Here is a 15,614-nt window from a genome sequence, read left to right on the forward strand (position 1 = left end):
CCCAAGGTTCTGGTCCCTGGCTGGGAGAGTAAAAAGGGAAGGAGCACATTTCTAATATGGAACATCTCAGTTGTGGCAAATGAAGTAGGAATACACCAGAGAACATTCTCCTCCACAATGACACTGACAGTAACTCCATCGTGATTATTTCCGCAAGACATGTTAAATAACAACCATCTGCTGAGAAGTTCAGGACAATCACCAGTATTGGTGGATTGTAATCATTAATCCATGATTACATTGAAGTTTACACAGGAAGATCCAAACACAGGAAGAACAGGGTCTGTATTTAACATTCCAGCTTTACAGATAGTTATTAATCAAAGAACATCAGACCATCTTGCAGTGTATACAGTAGAATTGTTAGCCATTACAACATGATTATAGTGCGTAGAACAGATAAAACCAGGCAAGGTCTGTGCTCAGATTCCAATTCAGCTCTGTTATCAATAAATTCATTTTCATTCTGGAATGGGCAGAATATAGTTAATGAAATTCATAAAACGCTATTCAGACTAACACAGGTAAAGACAGCAGTTTGTAGGATGTATGTGGATACCAGCATGGGGTCATGGATGCTAATATCAGTAAGACAGAAGCAAAAAACATAATTAAAAGTAAAATCATCAACAAATGGGAATATAACTGGCATGAAGGATGAACAGGCAGACATCTACTGTAAATAGACTACAGTGGGAAGTGGAAAAGATGAGGACAGCAGGAGGAAACACAAAAGAAGGCAATATAATAACAAGGCTAAGATTGGGTCACACAAAGATAAATAAGACATTACATTTAATGGGAGAACACCAGTGAGGGTTGTGTGTTTTTTATCAGGTGGAGGAAACAGTAGAGCACGTGGTGTGTATCTGTCAACAATACAATTCAACAAGCGACACATCGAAGAGCTCAGTGAATTATAGGGCATTAGTCTTGTTTTGAGGGAAACAGATTGATCCGCTCTGGTCTAAACTCCAGCTTAGTAGGTGGCGGTAATGCACCTTTCAGTCGGTTGCAACCCGCCATTTATAAAATCAGACGAAGAAGAAGCAGACGACGCTACTTTGCTTCACTTTACACGCTTGCGCAATGACACGCTAACGCTTCCTAAAGTGCTAGCAGTAGGACGCTTCGGTATGGTGCTAGATCCAGTTACAGGCTTGACAGACAACTATTTACATTCATCACGTATAACTCACGTAAGAAAAATATCTGAAAAAAGAAAAAAACATGGAAATCGGCTGCTGTTAATTTTTTACATGGCGCAAAAACGACTCCTTTTGGCCAATCTGCTAAGCTAGTCTGGCTCGACTAAAGCAGCGTTTGTTTTGTTGTAGAGACAGAGTTGTCCTTATTCAAATGATGATAGCTCATCCAATGTTTTTTCAGACTTTAACTCACGATGTTTTGTGTTTGTTAGGCTCGACATGGGGAAAGGCTGTAAAGTTGTGGTGTGTGGTCAGGCAGCAGTTGGAAAAACTGCCATTTTGGAACAGCTGCTGTACGGAAATCACACTGTAGGTAAGAAATGCACCTGGAAGGATGTTAGTAAAGCAGTATTCCAAGCGTAGGTTTGGAACTGGATCGCATATTCAGCCGTGAAATGAATTTACTCGTCATTACTCTTTCGGCTTTTCCCATCAGGGGTCGCCACAGCGAATCATCCTTTTCCATCTCATTCTATCCTGGGCATCTTCTACACTCACACCAGCCAACCTCATGCCCTCTGTTATCACATCCATATATCTCCTCCTTGGTCGTCTTCTTGCCCTCCTGCCTGGCAGCTCCATCTCCAACATTCTTCTACCAATATATTCACTATCCCTCCTCTGCACATGTCTGAACCATATCAGTCTGGCCTCTCTGACTTTGTTGCTAACACAGGCAACGTGAGCTGTTTCTCTGATGAGCTGGTTCCTGATTCTGTCCAACCTCGTCACTCCTAAGGGGAACCTTAACATCTTCATCTCTGCTGCCTCCATCTCTGCCTCTTGTCTCTTCCTCACTGCCATACAGCAGGGCTAGTCTCACCACTGTTTTTATTTTATTTATTGTTTTTTTTAAGTCTTGCTGACACTCTTCTGTCACACAACACTCTTGTTACTTTCCTCCACCCACTCCAACCCGCCTGTACTCGCCTCCTTGCCTTTTTTCACACCACACCCCATCCCCCCATCACACTGAACAGTACTTAAACTCTTGCACCTTCTTCACCTCTGTTCCAGGCTCTGAGTCCAGTGAAACACAGGAGGACGTGTACATGGCCTCAGTGGAAACGGATCGTGGTGTGAAGGAGCAGTTAAGGCTCTATGACACCAAGGGCCTCAACGATGGGCAAGATCTTCCCAAGCACTACTACTCGGTGGCTGATGGATTTGTGCTCGTCTACAGCATTGACAGCTTGGAGTCTTTTAAGAAAGTGGATATCCTGAAAAAGGAAATAGATAAATCCAGAGATAAAAAGGAGGTGTGTCAGCTTCAAAGTTCTTTAACTTTGTCAAGTTACAAATTTACATTTTTTTTTTAAATTTTGGTGACTCAACAGTTTAAAACATGTTTGTGTTTGTAGGTGGCAGTAATAGTGCTGGGCAATAAGACAGACCTGCGGGATTGTCGCCAAGTGGACCAAGAGGCGGCACAGCAGTGGGCGCGTGGCGAGAAGGTGAAGCTGTGGGAGGTGAGCGTCGCCGAACGCAACTCCCTCATCGAACCCTTCACCCAGCTCACCAGCCGCCTCACCCAGCCCCAGAGCAAGTCTTCCTTCCCTCTGCCGGGCCGCAAAAGCAAGGGCACATCATCCAATGATATGTAAAACTCTACTCACCCTTCTTCAAACAATAGCGTTCCTCCTCCTTTTATCAGAACAACCGGCAGGATATGATGGATATGCCTTTATGTTAGCTACATGACTATAAAAAAATGGATGTGATCAGTTTGAAAGTGACAGAAGCGTAGGTATGCCAGTACTATGTCTGTGTGTTAGAGTTGGACCTGGATGTGCTTTTGACAGCTTAGCATGAAGAGATTTGTTGAGGTACTGCATGACTACAGTGCCTGTCCCTGGAACTGGTGCTTCCAGTTTTAAAATTTGTTTATAAAGCAGAACCAGAAAAAAAGGGATGAATTGGAGTCTGTTGTTCAATACTATCCTGCAGTAGAAACTCACTATTAGTAACAGGTACATTAGATTGTGCAGGTGTACAGCAGCTAACAAAGTACTATATCGTCCCCTAAGGACCGAATTCTTCTGTGTGTGTTTATTTGACAAAAGTGGTTGTAACTGCAGTAGCAGTTTCCCTTCACTCTTGATGCTAAACTAGTTGAAGTACTGACACCAACTCTCTGCTTACACTCCGATGTGACCTATGCCAAGCTACAGATGTGTCTCTGGACAAATAAGTTAAAGTTGTAGACCTTGTACTTGTTTAGTCTCTAACCAGTGTGCTGAACGCTGTAGTGTGTAGGCAGTCAGGTTCTTTTATTTATAAAACCTATAACAAAAAATATAAAATTTAAAATGTAGCATAGCCAAGCACTTTAGAACCAAAGAAGTGTGATAAAACAGAGATTTTAACATTTGAGTTGTTTTGTGAAATAACTATGTAATCACTGTTGTTTCACCTGAAATGTGTCATTCCAAACTAAGATAAGTCCTTTTTAATGCCACATTCCTTTGCTCACACAGCCTAGAGTTCTCTGTCCTCTTAAGGGCAGTGAATACATCAGACTTAGGGCGCATTACAGGTCTGTGGTAAACTGTTTGTCAGACATAGATGTGCTTGAGAAATCTGACGCTGGCCTTTAAATTCTTCGTTCCACACGTCGATCTATCCATTAAAATCTCATGACTAACAGGTTTATATTCATTTCCCACTTGACGTTTGCGGCATTAATCCTCCTGTGGTAGGACTCTGTTTGCCTTCCTCCGGTCCATCTCAAATGTGGACTGGCAGCAATAATATTCACAGTACTATTTACTTGGCATTTGTTTGGGTGTTTGTTTTACTTCTGGGTGGTTTAGCCTGTTAAACTCAGAAAGCTGAGTGTGTGTGTGTTTGTCTTTTGAGCAGTAGAAAGGAATATTTATTTTTTAACTAATTTATTTTTGACACTTTAATGAACAACATTCCCTGACTTGTAAGAATGGAGATGTGATCTGTTGTCTGTGTCCATGCTTCAGAGTAATAACATTTCATGTGCTACTAGAACAAATTCATGCTGACATCAATTATTCTGTGCTCTGTATCACTGTATATAGAAAGGTGCACTGAATAAAATGCAGCTTAATATTAAATTCTCTGGAAATTATTTTGATGTGATAAAGACATTTTCTTTCTGAAGGGTTTTAAAAATGATCAAACTAAGTCAGATGCTTCAGTTGGTTATGTTTAATAGTTTAAAGGTAGAAACAGCGTTTTTCTTATTAGAACAGAAATAACAACAATTGTTAATGTGTAAAACAGATGTTAAAAGATCAGGATAATGAAGGGGAGCAAACACCAACTGGAAATTGTCACACTGTTCACACTGACATAACTGACTGGGAAACATGCCTCAAGTTTCATCTAGCAGTTTTGTTATAATGTCCATCACAAGCTTAAAAACAAGAGCGAGATACTGTAAAACTAAATATGTATTATTACCAGGTCCGTGTGTGGGCTGAAGATAACTTAAATACAACAAACAAAGAAACATCAGGACTTAAGACCTCAGTATCTGACAGAAATCCACCCACTGCAACACCTGCGCTTCTTGCTTCTACTGGGATCCCATGCCTCCCCAACATCGACCCACCCTCTCCCTCCCACGTTGAGTCCACACCACTGTATCCTCAGCGACTGCTCTGGTGATTATGTGGCATAGCGTTTGGTCCACTGTTTGGCTATCCTGTCATGTTCAGGTCTGTTTGTCGTGTACTGTGTGGCAATGCTTCCAACCAGAGGGTCAGCTGGAAAACACAAACAGGACAAACCATGACTTGTCTGCTTTTGGCTCCTTTACATTCAAACTAAACTTGTAGTGGTATCTGAAGATATTGAGTCGCCTCCATCTAATGGCAGGATCTACCTCAGTGATCCTATTAGCTTCCTTCCTGGTTTCTTTTATTACCATAAATTGTTTATACAATGATACTTTAAACAGATGTGCACACAAACAATCATAAGAATTTTTGAATTGAACTTATATTTAGAATTTATGCTATTACTGCCTATTGTTGCACAAACTCAATTTCCTGAGTGATGACGATGAAGTGACAATATAATTAGGAGAGAAATGCAATAAAAGCAAAGAAATAGAATAAGTAGATCACCAATAAAAATCAAGATTAGATTATGAACTTAAAGTCCCTAAGTCCTAAATCTAGCATTCACCTGGGTTGCAGTCGGTGAGCAGGGAGCAGATGGATAGCAGCACCTTGGAGATGGTGAGGGCGGGGCTCCAGTTGTCCTTCAGAATGTCCAGGCAGATCACTCCCTGACTGTTGATGTTGCAGTGGTAGATCCTCGTGCGGAACGTCACCTGGAAACACAAGCAAACTGAATTAAATCTGCATGTTTTCTGTAAGGCAAGTGTGCCCCCTAGTGACCAGTATAAAAATTACACTTTTTTGGACGCCAACAACTGTTTAAAATTAGTACTTCACCTTCGGTGGTTTGAAGGGGTAGTCTGGTGTGAAGGCAATGTCCAGGAAAAACACCCCCCCCTCATACACGGAGCCTGGGGGGCCCAGGATGGTCGACCTCCACTCATAGATGTTGTCTCCTTTAGGACCTGCACTGTTGGTACACAGGAAACATTTGCTGTGGATCAAATACTGGTTTCTAGCTGAATACACTTCAGCTAGAAACTACTAAATAAACAGAAAAAAAGTTATTCAACTGAGGATAAATACAAACACACCTTTAAAACCCTATAACAGACACCTTCACCTGCCTTTATTACAGCTTCCATTGTCCTAAGAAGCAGAAATCAGCTACAGTACAGATACATGATAATATTTTCATAGATTTTCAGTTCGGTGATTTACTCATACTGAGGGTTGCTGCATGTTCGTCAGGTTCTAGCTCAAGTCATACAGTAATTATGTAGCATAATCTCTAGAGACCCACGTCGTACATCACCCTCCCAGATTGTGGACCCTACGTTTGAGACAAAAAGTAGATACTTTTTATGAATGTTTGTGTCAAAGTGTCAGCCAAATGACTACAATTCCTAGATAATTACCATCTTTCTACTCCTCTTCTGCTGCAAATCACCTCCGTATTTAGTCCACCCCACTGGTTACAATAAAACCATAGTGCCTTGGGGAGTGCGAGTCATCATAACAACAAAAGGACAAAGGTTTAACATAACCTCCTGTACATGTGGACATGAAGCTAAAGAGCAGCCCTAGAGCTCATCCAGCTGATGCCTGATGAACACCCAGAGCTCTTTACAGGTTCTCACTCCGTTTATAAATGAAGCGGGGCTCCTAAAGCATGGGTGTGGGAAAATGTCTTGTTTCACTAAGAGCGGAGGCCGTCATGTCTTCTGAGTGGACATGTCAGACTGTAATCTCTGAAGCCAATGATCCACCTTGCCAGTGTCTCACAGAGAAGAGTCGCACACAAAAATTGCACAGAGGAATCCAGCTGCCAGAACCTCACATCCATCCATCACAGGCCGCTATCAAAGTGAAATGAGCACCAGTGCACAGACGCATCTATTAAATGTAACAGTCATATAAAGTTACAACACTGTCCACATTTATACAGCTCATCCTTCATTTCTCCACAGGAATCCTGTTACAGCTGTATCAAAGCACACATCTCCTACTTCTGGTTCCTATTACACAAATGTTTTTGTAGTTGTGGAGTACAAACATACTGCAACAGTTAGTACTAACCAGTATAACCTGTTAAATGGATTATTACACCATTCAATCAATAATAAACTGTCGATGATTATAATTGGTCATTTGTTGAATAAAATTTAATCATTCATCTAATTTATTGCAGTTCTGTCTATTGTTATGCCATTGTTAAATATATTTGTTATTTTTGTTTAGCATCTGAACATAAATAATTATTAGGTTTAACAGCTCAATATTACAAAACCTGTTTCAACCAGTAGTTAACATTTGAAGTGGATAGAAAAATGTGTCAGTTGTAATATTCATGTATAATGCTGTGATTACTTATAATCACAGGACTGTACTGTAATTCTACCATTATTCAACGTTGTCAACAAAGAAATTTCATGATTCAAAGCAGATATGACTGTTATTTGGTCCACTCCTGTCTTGTGATCCTTTACGTCACACCATGTGACAATCAGAATAATATGGTTGCTCTGTACTTAAACATCACTGCCTGCAATGCCTCAAAGACCGGTCCTGATGGTGACATAGGTCAGTGGAAATCAGTGTGACGCAGGGGCTGATACAAGACATTACTGCAGGTGCCAGGTCCCTAATCGGTCTTGATCTGGTGCTACCTTCATCCTCCTGTAGCAGGTACACATGCAGTTTGACCTCGTAACGTTTTATTATGTTGTCTCAGTCAAATACAAAACAAGCTTCTGTTGTTGCTGCTGCTGCTGTTCCATCCTGTTGTCCTCTTCACGTGTGAAACGTGTTGCTAACAGAGACTGAGGAGGGGTCCACCAAAAGTATGAATCTGCCAATATTCTCCTCTACGCTGATGATCTATGAGTGTTGACAGCAATATAGGACCAAAACGCTGCTTCACTTCATGACCAAATGTGAAAATAACATCCATTAAAAGGAATGTACTTTATTTACAACCTTGACCCAGGATAGGACCACAAACAAATGTCACACAACACAAAGTCTCCCTCAGCGCCCACAGTAATGGCAATGATAGTCACGGTGTCATGTCTGTGTGAATCCACCTGATGGAGCCTTTTCGCCTACATTCAACAATGAGCCACAGGGAGTCTGGGCTTCTTTCTGCCACACAAAGGCCAGCCAGCGCACAGCGAGCCTGTAATGTGCCGAGCTATTAAACCCGTCATTCACTTTAATATTCTTTTGAAACCTGTGTGTACACATACACGCGCGCGCGCACGCCACAAGACAACCATTGACATTTGAGAGCTTTCCTTTCTTCTAATCCTTTAACCTTTCAAACATGCACACAGGGCCCCACAGCTCAGCAGAGGACAACAGCAGACGGATGTTCGTCTCCATATACTGATTCAAACCACAACAAAGAAGAATCTGGGAGCCTGTAAATTAAAACTAAGGAGTCACACATTCAGGCTATTGTTCTTCTTGCTGTAATTATGAGCAGGGAAAACACAGACATCAGCCTCTGACTTTTTTAACCCCATGAAAGGAATTTAGTCAGATACAATATCTTTCACCAATCAACACTAAAAATGCTAACAACAACAAACCACTGATGAAGAAATCTAAATAAAACTACAGAATATGAGCTCAAAACGTTTTCCTCATTTTGCTTAACATGTAAAAACTGTGCCAAGACACAGACAGCTTTCCTGTTCTTCAAGTCCAAATCTATTTTTTTAATATCAACCCACGCAGATGTTATATGTCTGGAATTTGAGTATGGATTGTCTTTTCTTATTCAGCACGGCTTCGTTCTTGTCCTACACCTTTAAATGATTGTTTCCCTATGTCTCGTTCTTTTCGTGATCAATTCCTCCTGTATTGTGATGAGAAGGAGAAACTGTGCAATAATTAGCTGCCTGACAATATAATGACTCCACTTAACTTGAGTGCTTAGCAGACTCTGCGAAAGCATAACACGACCATCCCACCCTAGCAATTTCATAGAAGGCCAGTCAGCCTCTAAATGCGTTTTATGAGGGTAAAAATCCTCGTCAGCATTCTTACTGCTCCAGAAACAGCAGGTCCAACAAGAAAAAAGAAAAATTATTCTGACAACAAAGCAAGAAGAATTTAAATTCAATTAGGTAGTATTGCAACACTATTCTAGTTATTATAGATGCTGAAAGCGCCACAATGACGCTAGAATTAGGCTCACTAAAAATAGAACACCAAACAAATCAGGTTTCATCTTCTACATCAGTAATTCGTGGAAGCTTCGTATAGAATAACCATTTAATTGCAGCAACTGATTCTGAATTTGATTGCAGTTCTGTTTAATCCTGGCCTGTGCCACACTGTGAGGGAAACCTCAGATGTCCACTGGACACAAATGCTGCAGCGGGGCTGGTGAACCAGCTAGTACACTGTGCGCAGATTTAGAGGCGAACACAGTAAGTGACTGGTAAATATGAAAGGACGCTACACTACACAGACTCCATTGTTTATAAAAAGGTCAACAAAATAAGCAAGTAGATGGGAGGGAACTGTCACCTTCATCCTTCCTCCTCTGCAGATCCACAATGTCCACAACTGTGTCAGAGTGCAACAACCATGTCTGACTGATGAAACAATCTATCAAACTGAACTAGGCTATGCACAGGCGTATATCTGTCTGTAGCAGCTTCCAGACGAGTGCAGTCAAACAAACATGTACTGATTTATCTTTTATTTTCTTTAACTACTGCCTGTTCTCAGATCCCAGACTGCGGTACAAGACAAAAACTCAGCCTTATCTGCAGCTAAAACTAAATAAAGCATCTTCTTCCCTGCCCAGCCGACGCCTGGCACGCAGAGGGGAAACCTTTTCAAACTTCCATCTGTGCTGTAGCAACAGCTCAGACTCAGAGCCGCTCTCGCCGGTGTACAGGCCAGCCACTTCCTCTCCAGGGAGGAGGCTTTTTATAGACATGAAGAAGCTGTTGAGAAAACCTCGGTAGTCTCAAACACACAAGCTTGTAACACACTAAGCAGTGTGTGCGCGTGTGTGTGTCTCTCGACTGTCGCCGACATCGGCTGCTTAACGGAAGATCACATGCGGCTCAGATCGCTTTAGCTCAACACAGACACTCTGTTCTTTTAGCTCGATGATGAGGAGAATCCAAAAGGCCCCAGAAATAAATAATGATTAAGTGCTGTCCAAAATGTTAAATTGAAAGCATCTAGAAGATCATATTTATTTGTCTCTTAGCTTTAATTACACTACATACAGCTTCTATCACTGTCACAGGCAAAAAACCCTGGAATGTGAGGAATCTGACACCCAAGGGCAAAATGTTCACAACATATCTGGTTGACGAACAGAGGAGATTAGACAAAGCAGAGAGAAAGACTGAGAAATAAGTAAGCAACAAATTAAATGAATGGTGGAGAAAAGGGAATTAAACAAGGTGAAGGGGGGACGCAGGCCTGTGATGTCTCTACTTCACATCTCAGTAGAAAAGAGAGCAGCCTAATTTGATTTTGATGAACAACAGATGAAAGACTTCCAGTGCTTATGAAACAATTTCACTACACAGCACAGGTCTTCTGTTCATCAGTTAGTGTCCATTTTAAGGAGTGAGGAGCGCGAGAGCAACTAGACAAAAACCCGACTGACTCATGGACGTGTGATCCATTAAGCAGAATTTGCTCCATTCACACCTTGATGAGCAGATTCAAACTAAATGAAGCAGAAGGAAACAACATCCTCACTTTGTCAGATGGTTAAATAAAGGCTCCTCACCTAATATGAAAACAATGCCCTCTTTCCTCCTAAAAAGGAGCCAGGCCCATGTGGCCAGTCCATCACAGCCACAAACATTCACAAACACCTACAGGCGACTTGGGAGGAAACTGGAGAGACCGCAAAGATGATCCAAACCTCACCGAGAGGAACCAGGACGAGCCAGGAATCGGACCCAAGTCCATCCTGCAGGTGCAGCCTCCAAGTCTCAGCTCCACGACTTGTATTTGCTAAATAAGCAATTACACAAACAAGCAAGGTGGAAGTGCACAAACGTTCAGGTGCCCCAGAAATAATTAGCATTGTTTGGAGCTGAGAGAGGGAGAAAAACGCTTCAGGAGCTCCCAGAGAAACTCAACTATGGGTTAAACCCCCATTTAGCCATTACAAGTGTCACTGGATTCATTAGAGGCAACAGTGAACCGGTTCCAGAATCACCAGCTCCCTGGAGTGTGTAGCAGGTGATTCTGGTTCTCAGGTAAAACTCTACAAAAGTTGATGATGGACCCATCTGAACTGCTTTTTGGACTAAAGCCAACAGCAGTAACAGTAAACTTCTATCAAATCTGAATATAGAATGACATTAAACTGGTTCTCTCCTAAAAGATTTAGAGATTCAGCACAAGGTCTTATGTCAAAATTTCTGTGTTCATCAAATGGTTTTCCCACTAATCCGTCCCAGCTTCCAGCAGGCCTCAGTCTAAGGCGTTAATCCGTGTTACCGCAGAACAGTATGGAGTGACGCAGCTAGCCATGAAGCCCAAGGCTCCGCCGTGGCCACACTTAATCATCTAAATACGTGTTTCGGCTCTGGCCTATGCAACCTGCACTTTCTGAGCCCTCTGCCATGCAATCAGCTTTAAAGTCTAGACATTGTGACCTGCAGTTCGGACACATCCCGCAGTCACGTTGGAGCAAACGACACCAGGCCAGTCATCGCCTCCTGATGCCACAAGTGTCAGGAAAGGCATCACAGAGGCTTCCTGAGTCTGGTTTCCTCCCTCCGGCCGTGTTTCTTAGACTCGTGACTCTACGACTGTAATGTCGTCAGAGTGTGCAACGAAGAAATTGCAACAGCTGCTTCAGTGACAAGTCATCTCACTTCATCTCATCTTATGTACAGTAAGTATAACAAACAGGGATGTGTGATGCTCACAAGTTTCATGTCTGTGTCTCTGAAAGCTGCAAAACAACTCTGCAGTTTACAGCCTGCTAAGGAACCGAAGGAGTCTGGCAGCTCATGCTGATAAATCTTCATGACATGAACCTGCCCGACTAGTTTTTAAAGAAGGGCAAGAAAAAAAAAGACAAATAATAACTCATGCTGTGTACACAATGTACACAAATAGTCAGTGAAAAGATTTAGTAGAGCATCATTTTCCCCACTGGGTCGATAGATAATCTGCAGCCACTACGTGCAACAGGTGAATATGGATTCATACGTACAGGACCAACGTAGGAAATATGAAAGTAAAATCACAATCAGCTAAAGAATGAGACAACAACAACAGCTGATGGAAGAACTGAATGCAACAAGTCCAGTTTACACAGGCCACCACCTGTGTGAGCTTTAAGGTGAGTGGGTGTGAGGTGTTCAACTCATCAGCACTTATCGGCAGAGTGGGCCATGGGCCTCATTGGACCTGACTGAGAGAAATTAATTTGCTACTATAGGTAACTAGCTGTTCACCAAACTGGACCGGTCAGGAAATCTGCTCCATAAAGTAAAGACTTCCCCTAAAACGATACAAAAGATGATGAAAGCTGCCTGGTTATGGTTATACATAGTTCTACCCACCAACACTGATAGCAGCCCCAACAATCACATCACAAGTGACAGATCTGCTCCTCAGCTGCTTCAGCTACTGTGAATATTAGCGCGGCCAACAACAGCTTCACATCCCATGAAGAGCAAACACCCGCATCTGTGATGTGTCAGGGAAATAATCTACATGTTTTATGTTCATCCACAAAGGCAGAACACACTAATCACCGACAGGGTGTGAGCAGCTGTCGTATGTACGTATCTATTTATTGATATCTGCTTAAGGAGAACACAACGTTGACACCAGTTTAGTATAAATTCCAGACAGGATGTGGTTCAGTGCTAGATTACAGCTAGATGCTGCTCTGAAAAGCAAACACACACCTACTATGATGTCAGCGAATTGTGAGCGACAAACTGGAAAACTACACATTTAGCTGTGGTTTAATGAAGCAGACAATTTAGAGACTGACAGCCCACATGTTCCCCTACCTGCAGTTTGGTGGTGGGTCCAGTGTGATGTCAGCAAGCTCTTTCTGGATTCTATAAGAGGGATGAAGAGGCATTAGTCAAAAGCTGCACTTTGAAAAGGCCTTTTACATTTCACCCCCACACACACACACACACACACGCACCTTTTGGCGCTGGTGGACAGGAGTTTGGAGGTCTTGCTCATGCTGGCTTTGCTGTCTCGTTTCTTCGAGGGGTTTGCCTCCTGTTGTTGCTGCTGCTGCTGCTGCTGCTGCTGCTGCTGCTGATGGGACGAGGATGAAGAGCAGGAAGAGCTGGTGCTGGCACGGGAATCTTCATCCGACATACCGAGCCTCGGGAGTAAACAGAAGACACGGGAAGAACACGCTACTTTACCTCGGATTCACATTTACCTACAGGACCGAACTATAACCACATCCATCTGCACTATCAACCAGAAAATAAGCTATCACTTAACACGTCTCTCAGCTTCAGTCCACCTGCTACACGTCATGTTTCAATTCAAACCTACAGCCGGTGACCTCTTAACCCCGAATGGAACATTTTGTTGCAGGTTTTCGATGCACAAAACGATGTCCACGCAGCCTATGGAGCGGAACTCCGGTCCCACGGCGCAGCCCGGCTCCACGAACGCCTCCTTCCGCCGGTTTTCCTGCCAGGCCCGGTCCACGCGTTGACCCGGGTTCACCGGTGCCATCACCTCGAATGTCCAGCGAGCGGCTGTTGGACGTGAACTCGTCGCGCTGTTCCGAGGAGCGCTCGCCTCTTTCATAACGCTGAATTCTGACCTCAGCTAACGTTCGCGGCCGGGCGTTATTTTTAGCTTGGCCCGGGCTGCGACAAAGGAAATCATCTGGTGGAAACACTTCGGCTACGGGCCTAGTTCGGTCCGCTGCCGCGGAACCAGCGGGCGAGCGCACGCAGCAGATGTGTCGGCCCGGTCCGGACCGAGCGGACCGGGTCAAGAGTGGAAACGCAGCAACGCGTCGACGGGTCGATGTCGCAGTCGGCGGCGAACCCGAACCCTGACACGGCGCTTTCAACAATTTCCTGGCGGATGAAAGTTTCGCCCGAAGAAGTCGGCGGCGAGCCGCGGCGCTGTCAAGGTGTTTCCCGACGCGTTTAACCGCGCGCAGCAAACACAACAACGCGCCGCTCGTCTAAAGGGCTTCTTCGCGTTTTTGAGGCTGCATCCGTCGATATGCAGCTGATCTCAGCGCAGCCAGTCACAGGATGGACCGACTCCTAAATCCCCCTGGCATGGCGGCGCCGTGACACGTTCGCAGCCCCAACACACTCTAAACGACACAAATGACAGAAAACCGAACAGACGCGTTGCGCGCTACAACAAACATTTGGCATTTGATACCTTTCTTTGTGTATGTGTGTGTGTGCGTGCCTCCGCCGCCTGGACGCAGCAGTGTCAAAGCGCCTACAATGGACACAAGCTAAACTTCCGGTCAACATCTTAACTACTAGAGTAAAGGCAAACCAATGTGGCAAGTGACATCAAACAGTAATTGACATTAAGACACCCTGAACAGCTACAGCAGCAACAAATACCATATGGACGAATAAAACATTATTACAGCCATTATATAAGACAATTAATAATATAAGTAAAAAATATTACAACAAAAAAAACAAGACCTGAACACAGGTAAACAACTATATGTCTGCATTGTAACAGGTGTAAAAGTGAAATTATTGGACGCTTTTATGAGCGTCTTGTTTCTTTAAACGTCTTTAAAAGTTGAAGTTGAGATGACGCTTGGCGCCTTTATTTTGTAGGGTTTGATCGGTTGTCTTCCGGCAGTGTCATGAGCACTTTTGACTCGGCTTTTTGACTCGATGCGTGCTTCTTCTCACCGGAAGTGTTGGTCCAGCAGTAAACCGATGTCCTGACGTTATCATTTACACCACCGCGTCTGTGTCAACATGCGATAGTAATCAAACAGTTCTATCATACACATACAAAGCTAAAACAAGGCATTTTCGAATATGTGTAATGGAGAATTAATTTCCCTTCAGCATGCTGGAGCCTATCCCAGCGGTCAGGCTGGAGGCAGGATCCCCCCTGGACAGGTCACCAGCCCATCACATGGTGACAAATCATTTTGATTGTCAATCGAGAGTGTCCAGGCAACCTGAATGCGAATTTGGACTGTGGGAGAAAATGGGATCATCTGTAGAAAACCCACACAAACACAGGTAGAACATGCAAACCCCACACAGAAAAGGCACCTTCTTGCTATGATTCAACATTGTTAATTACTTCCCAGGTTAAAGCATCTTTTATAGTAATTAAGAATAACATTAACATCCGTAACCTGGAATGCTACATGATTCCCACTACGTATTAACAATATCCCTTTGTGAATTATTAGGACTATTACTCATTACGGGGGAAGTAATAAAATGTGACCACCTTTGGCCATTAGCGGGAGTTACTACCTGACATCACAACAGAGCAACCGGGTGCCGAGTGACAGTTTAAAAGGCCATTATGTCGCGTGAGAAAGTGCTGTGGCATGTGAAATGTGTTGTAAGTTAAATAGACATCAAACAAATGGCTTCTGTGATAACCGTTCAGTGTTACTAAGTGACACTTTCATTGAATTTTCATAGCACGTTGCCGACTCTCCTGAGGTCAAGTAACCTCGGCTTTGATCCGATAAAAGGCTTCTGTCCTTTCAGGTCACAGCGAACAGGACATTCACAGATTGCGATGGCTTCCCTTCATCCTCACTGCACAGCTCTGGGACGTATTTACCATATCT

The 15,614-nt window shown here is 43.3% G+C and overlaps 2 protein-coding genes across 3 annotated transcripts; one reads left to right on the forward strand and one right to left on the reverse strand.

Moving 5' to 3' along the window:
- Nucleotides 1-1,039: 1,039 nt before the first annotated feature.
- nkiras1 (NFKB inhibitor interacting Ras-like 1) lies at nucleotides 1,040-4,294 on the forward strand. Its single transcript, XM_029167512.3, has 4 exons — nucleotides 1,040-1,199; nucleotides 1,421-1,521; nucleotides 2,226-2,467; nucleotides 2,570-4,294. Exons 2-4 carry the CDS (start codon nucleotides 1,428-1,430, stop codon nucleotides 2,810-2,812), a joined length of 579 nt encoding a protein of 192 aa, XP_029023345.1. The 5' UTR covers nucleotides 1,040-1,199; nucleotides 1,421-1,427; the 3' UTR covers nucleotides 2,813-4,294.
- A 79-nt stretch (nucleotides 4,295-4,373) lies between these two features.
- Nucleotides 4,374-14,347, reverse strand: ube2e1 (ubiquitin-conjugating enzyme E2E 1). 2 transcript variants are annotated; one of them, XM_029167508.3, is made up of 6 exons: nucleotides 14,204-14,347; nucleotides 12,978-13,166; nucleotides 12,835-12,885; nucleotides 5,645-5,777; nucleotides 5,373-5,520; nucleotides 4,374-4,948 (listed from the first exon to the last, which is right to left on the reverse strand). In XM_029167508.3, exons 1-6 carry the CDS (start codon nucleotides 14,299-14,301, stop codon nucleotides 4,851-4,853), a joined length of 717 nt encoding a protein of 238 aa, XP_029023341.1. In that variant the 5' UTR covers nucleotides 14,302-14,347; the 3' UTR covers nucleotides 4,374-4,850. The 2 variants fall into 2 exon arrangements, with proteins under 2 accessions (XP_029023341.1, XP_029023342.1); XM_029167509.2 differs by lacking the exon at nucleotides 14,204-14,347 and adding an exon at nucleotides 13,346-14,185.
- Nucleotides 14,348-15,614: the final 1,267 nt, after the last annotated feature.

Source organism: Betta splendens, chromosome 11 (assembly GCF_900634795.4).
Source record: "Betta splendens chromosome 11, fBetSpl5.4, whole genome shotgun sequence".
Lineage (NCBI taxonomy): Eukaryota > Metazoa > Chordata > Actinopteri > Anabantiformes > Osphronemidae > Betta > Betta splendens.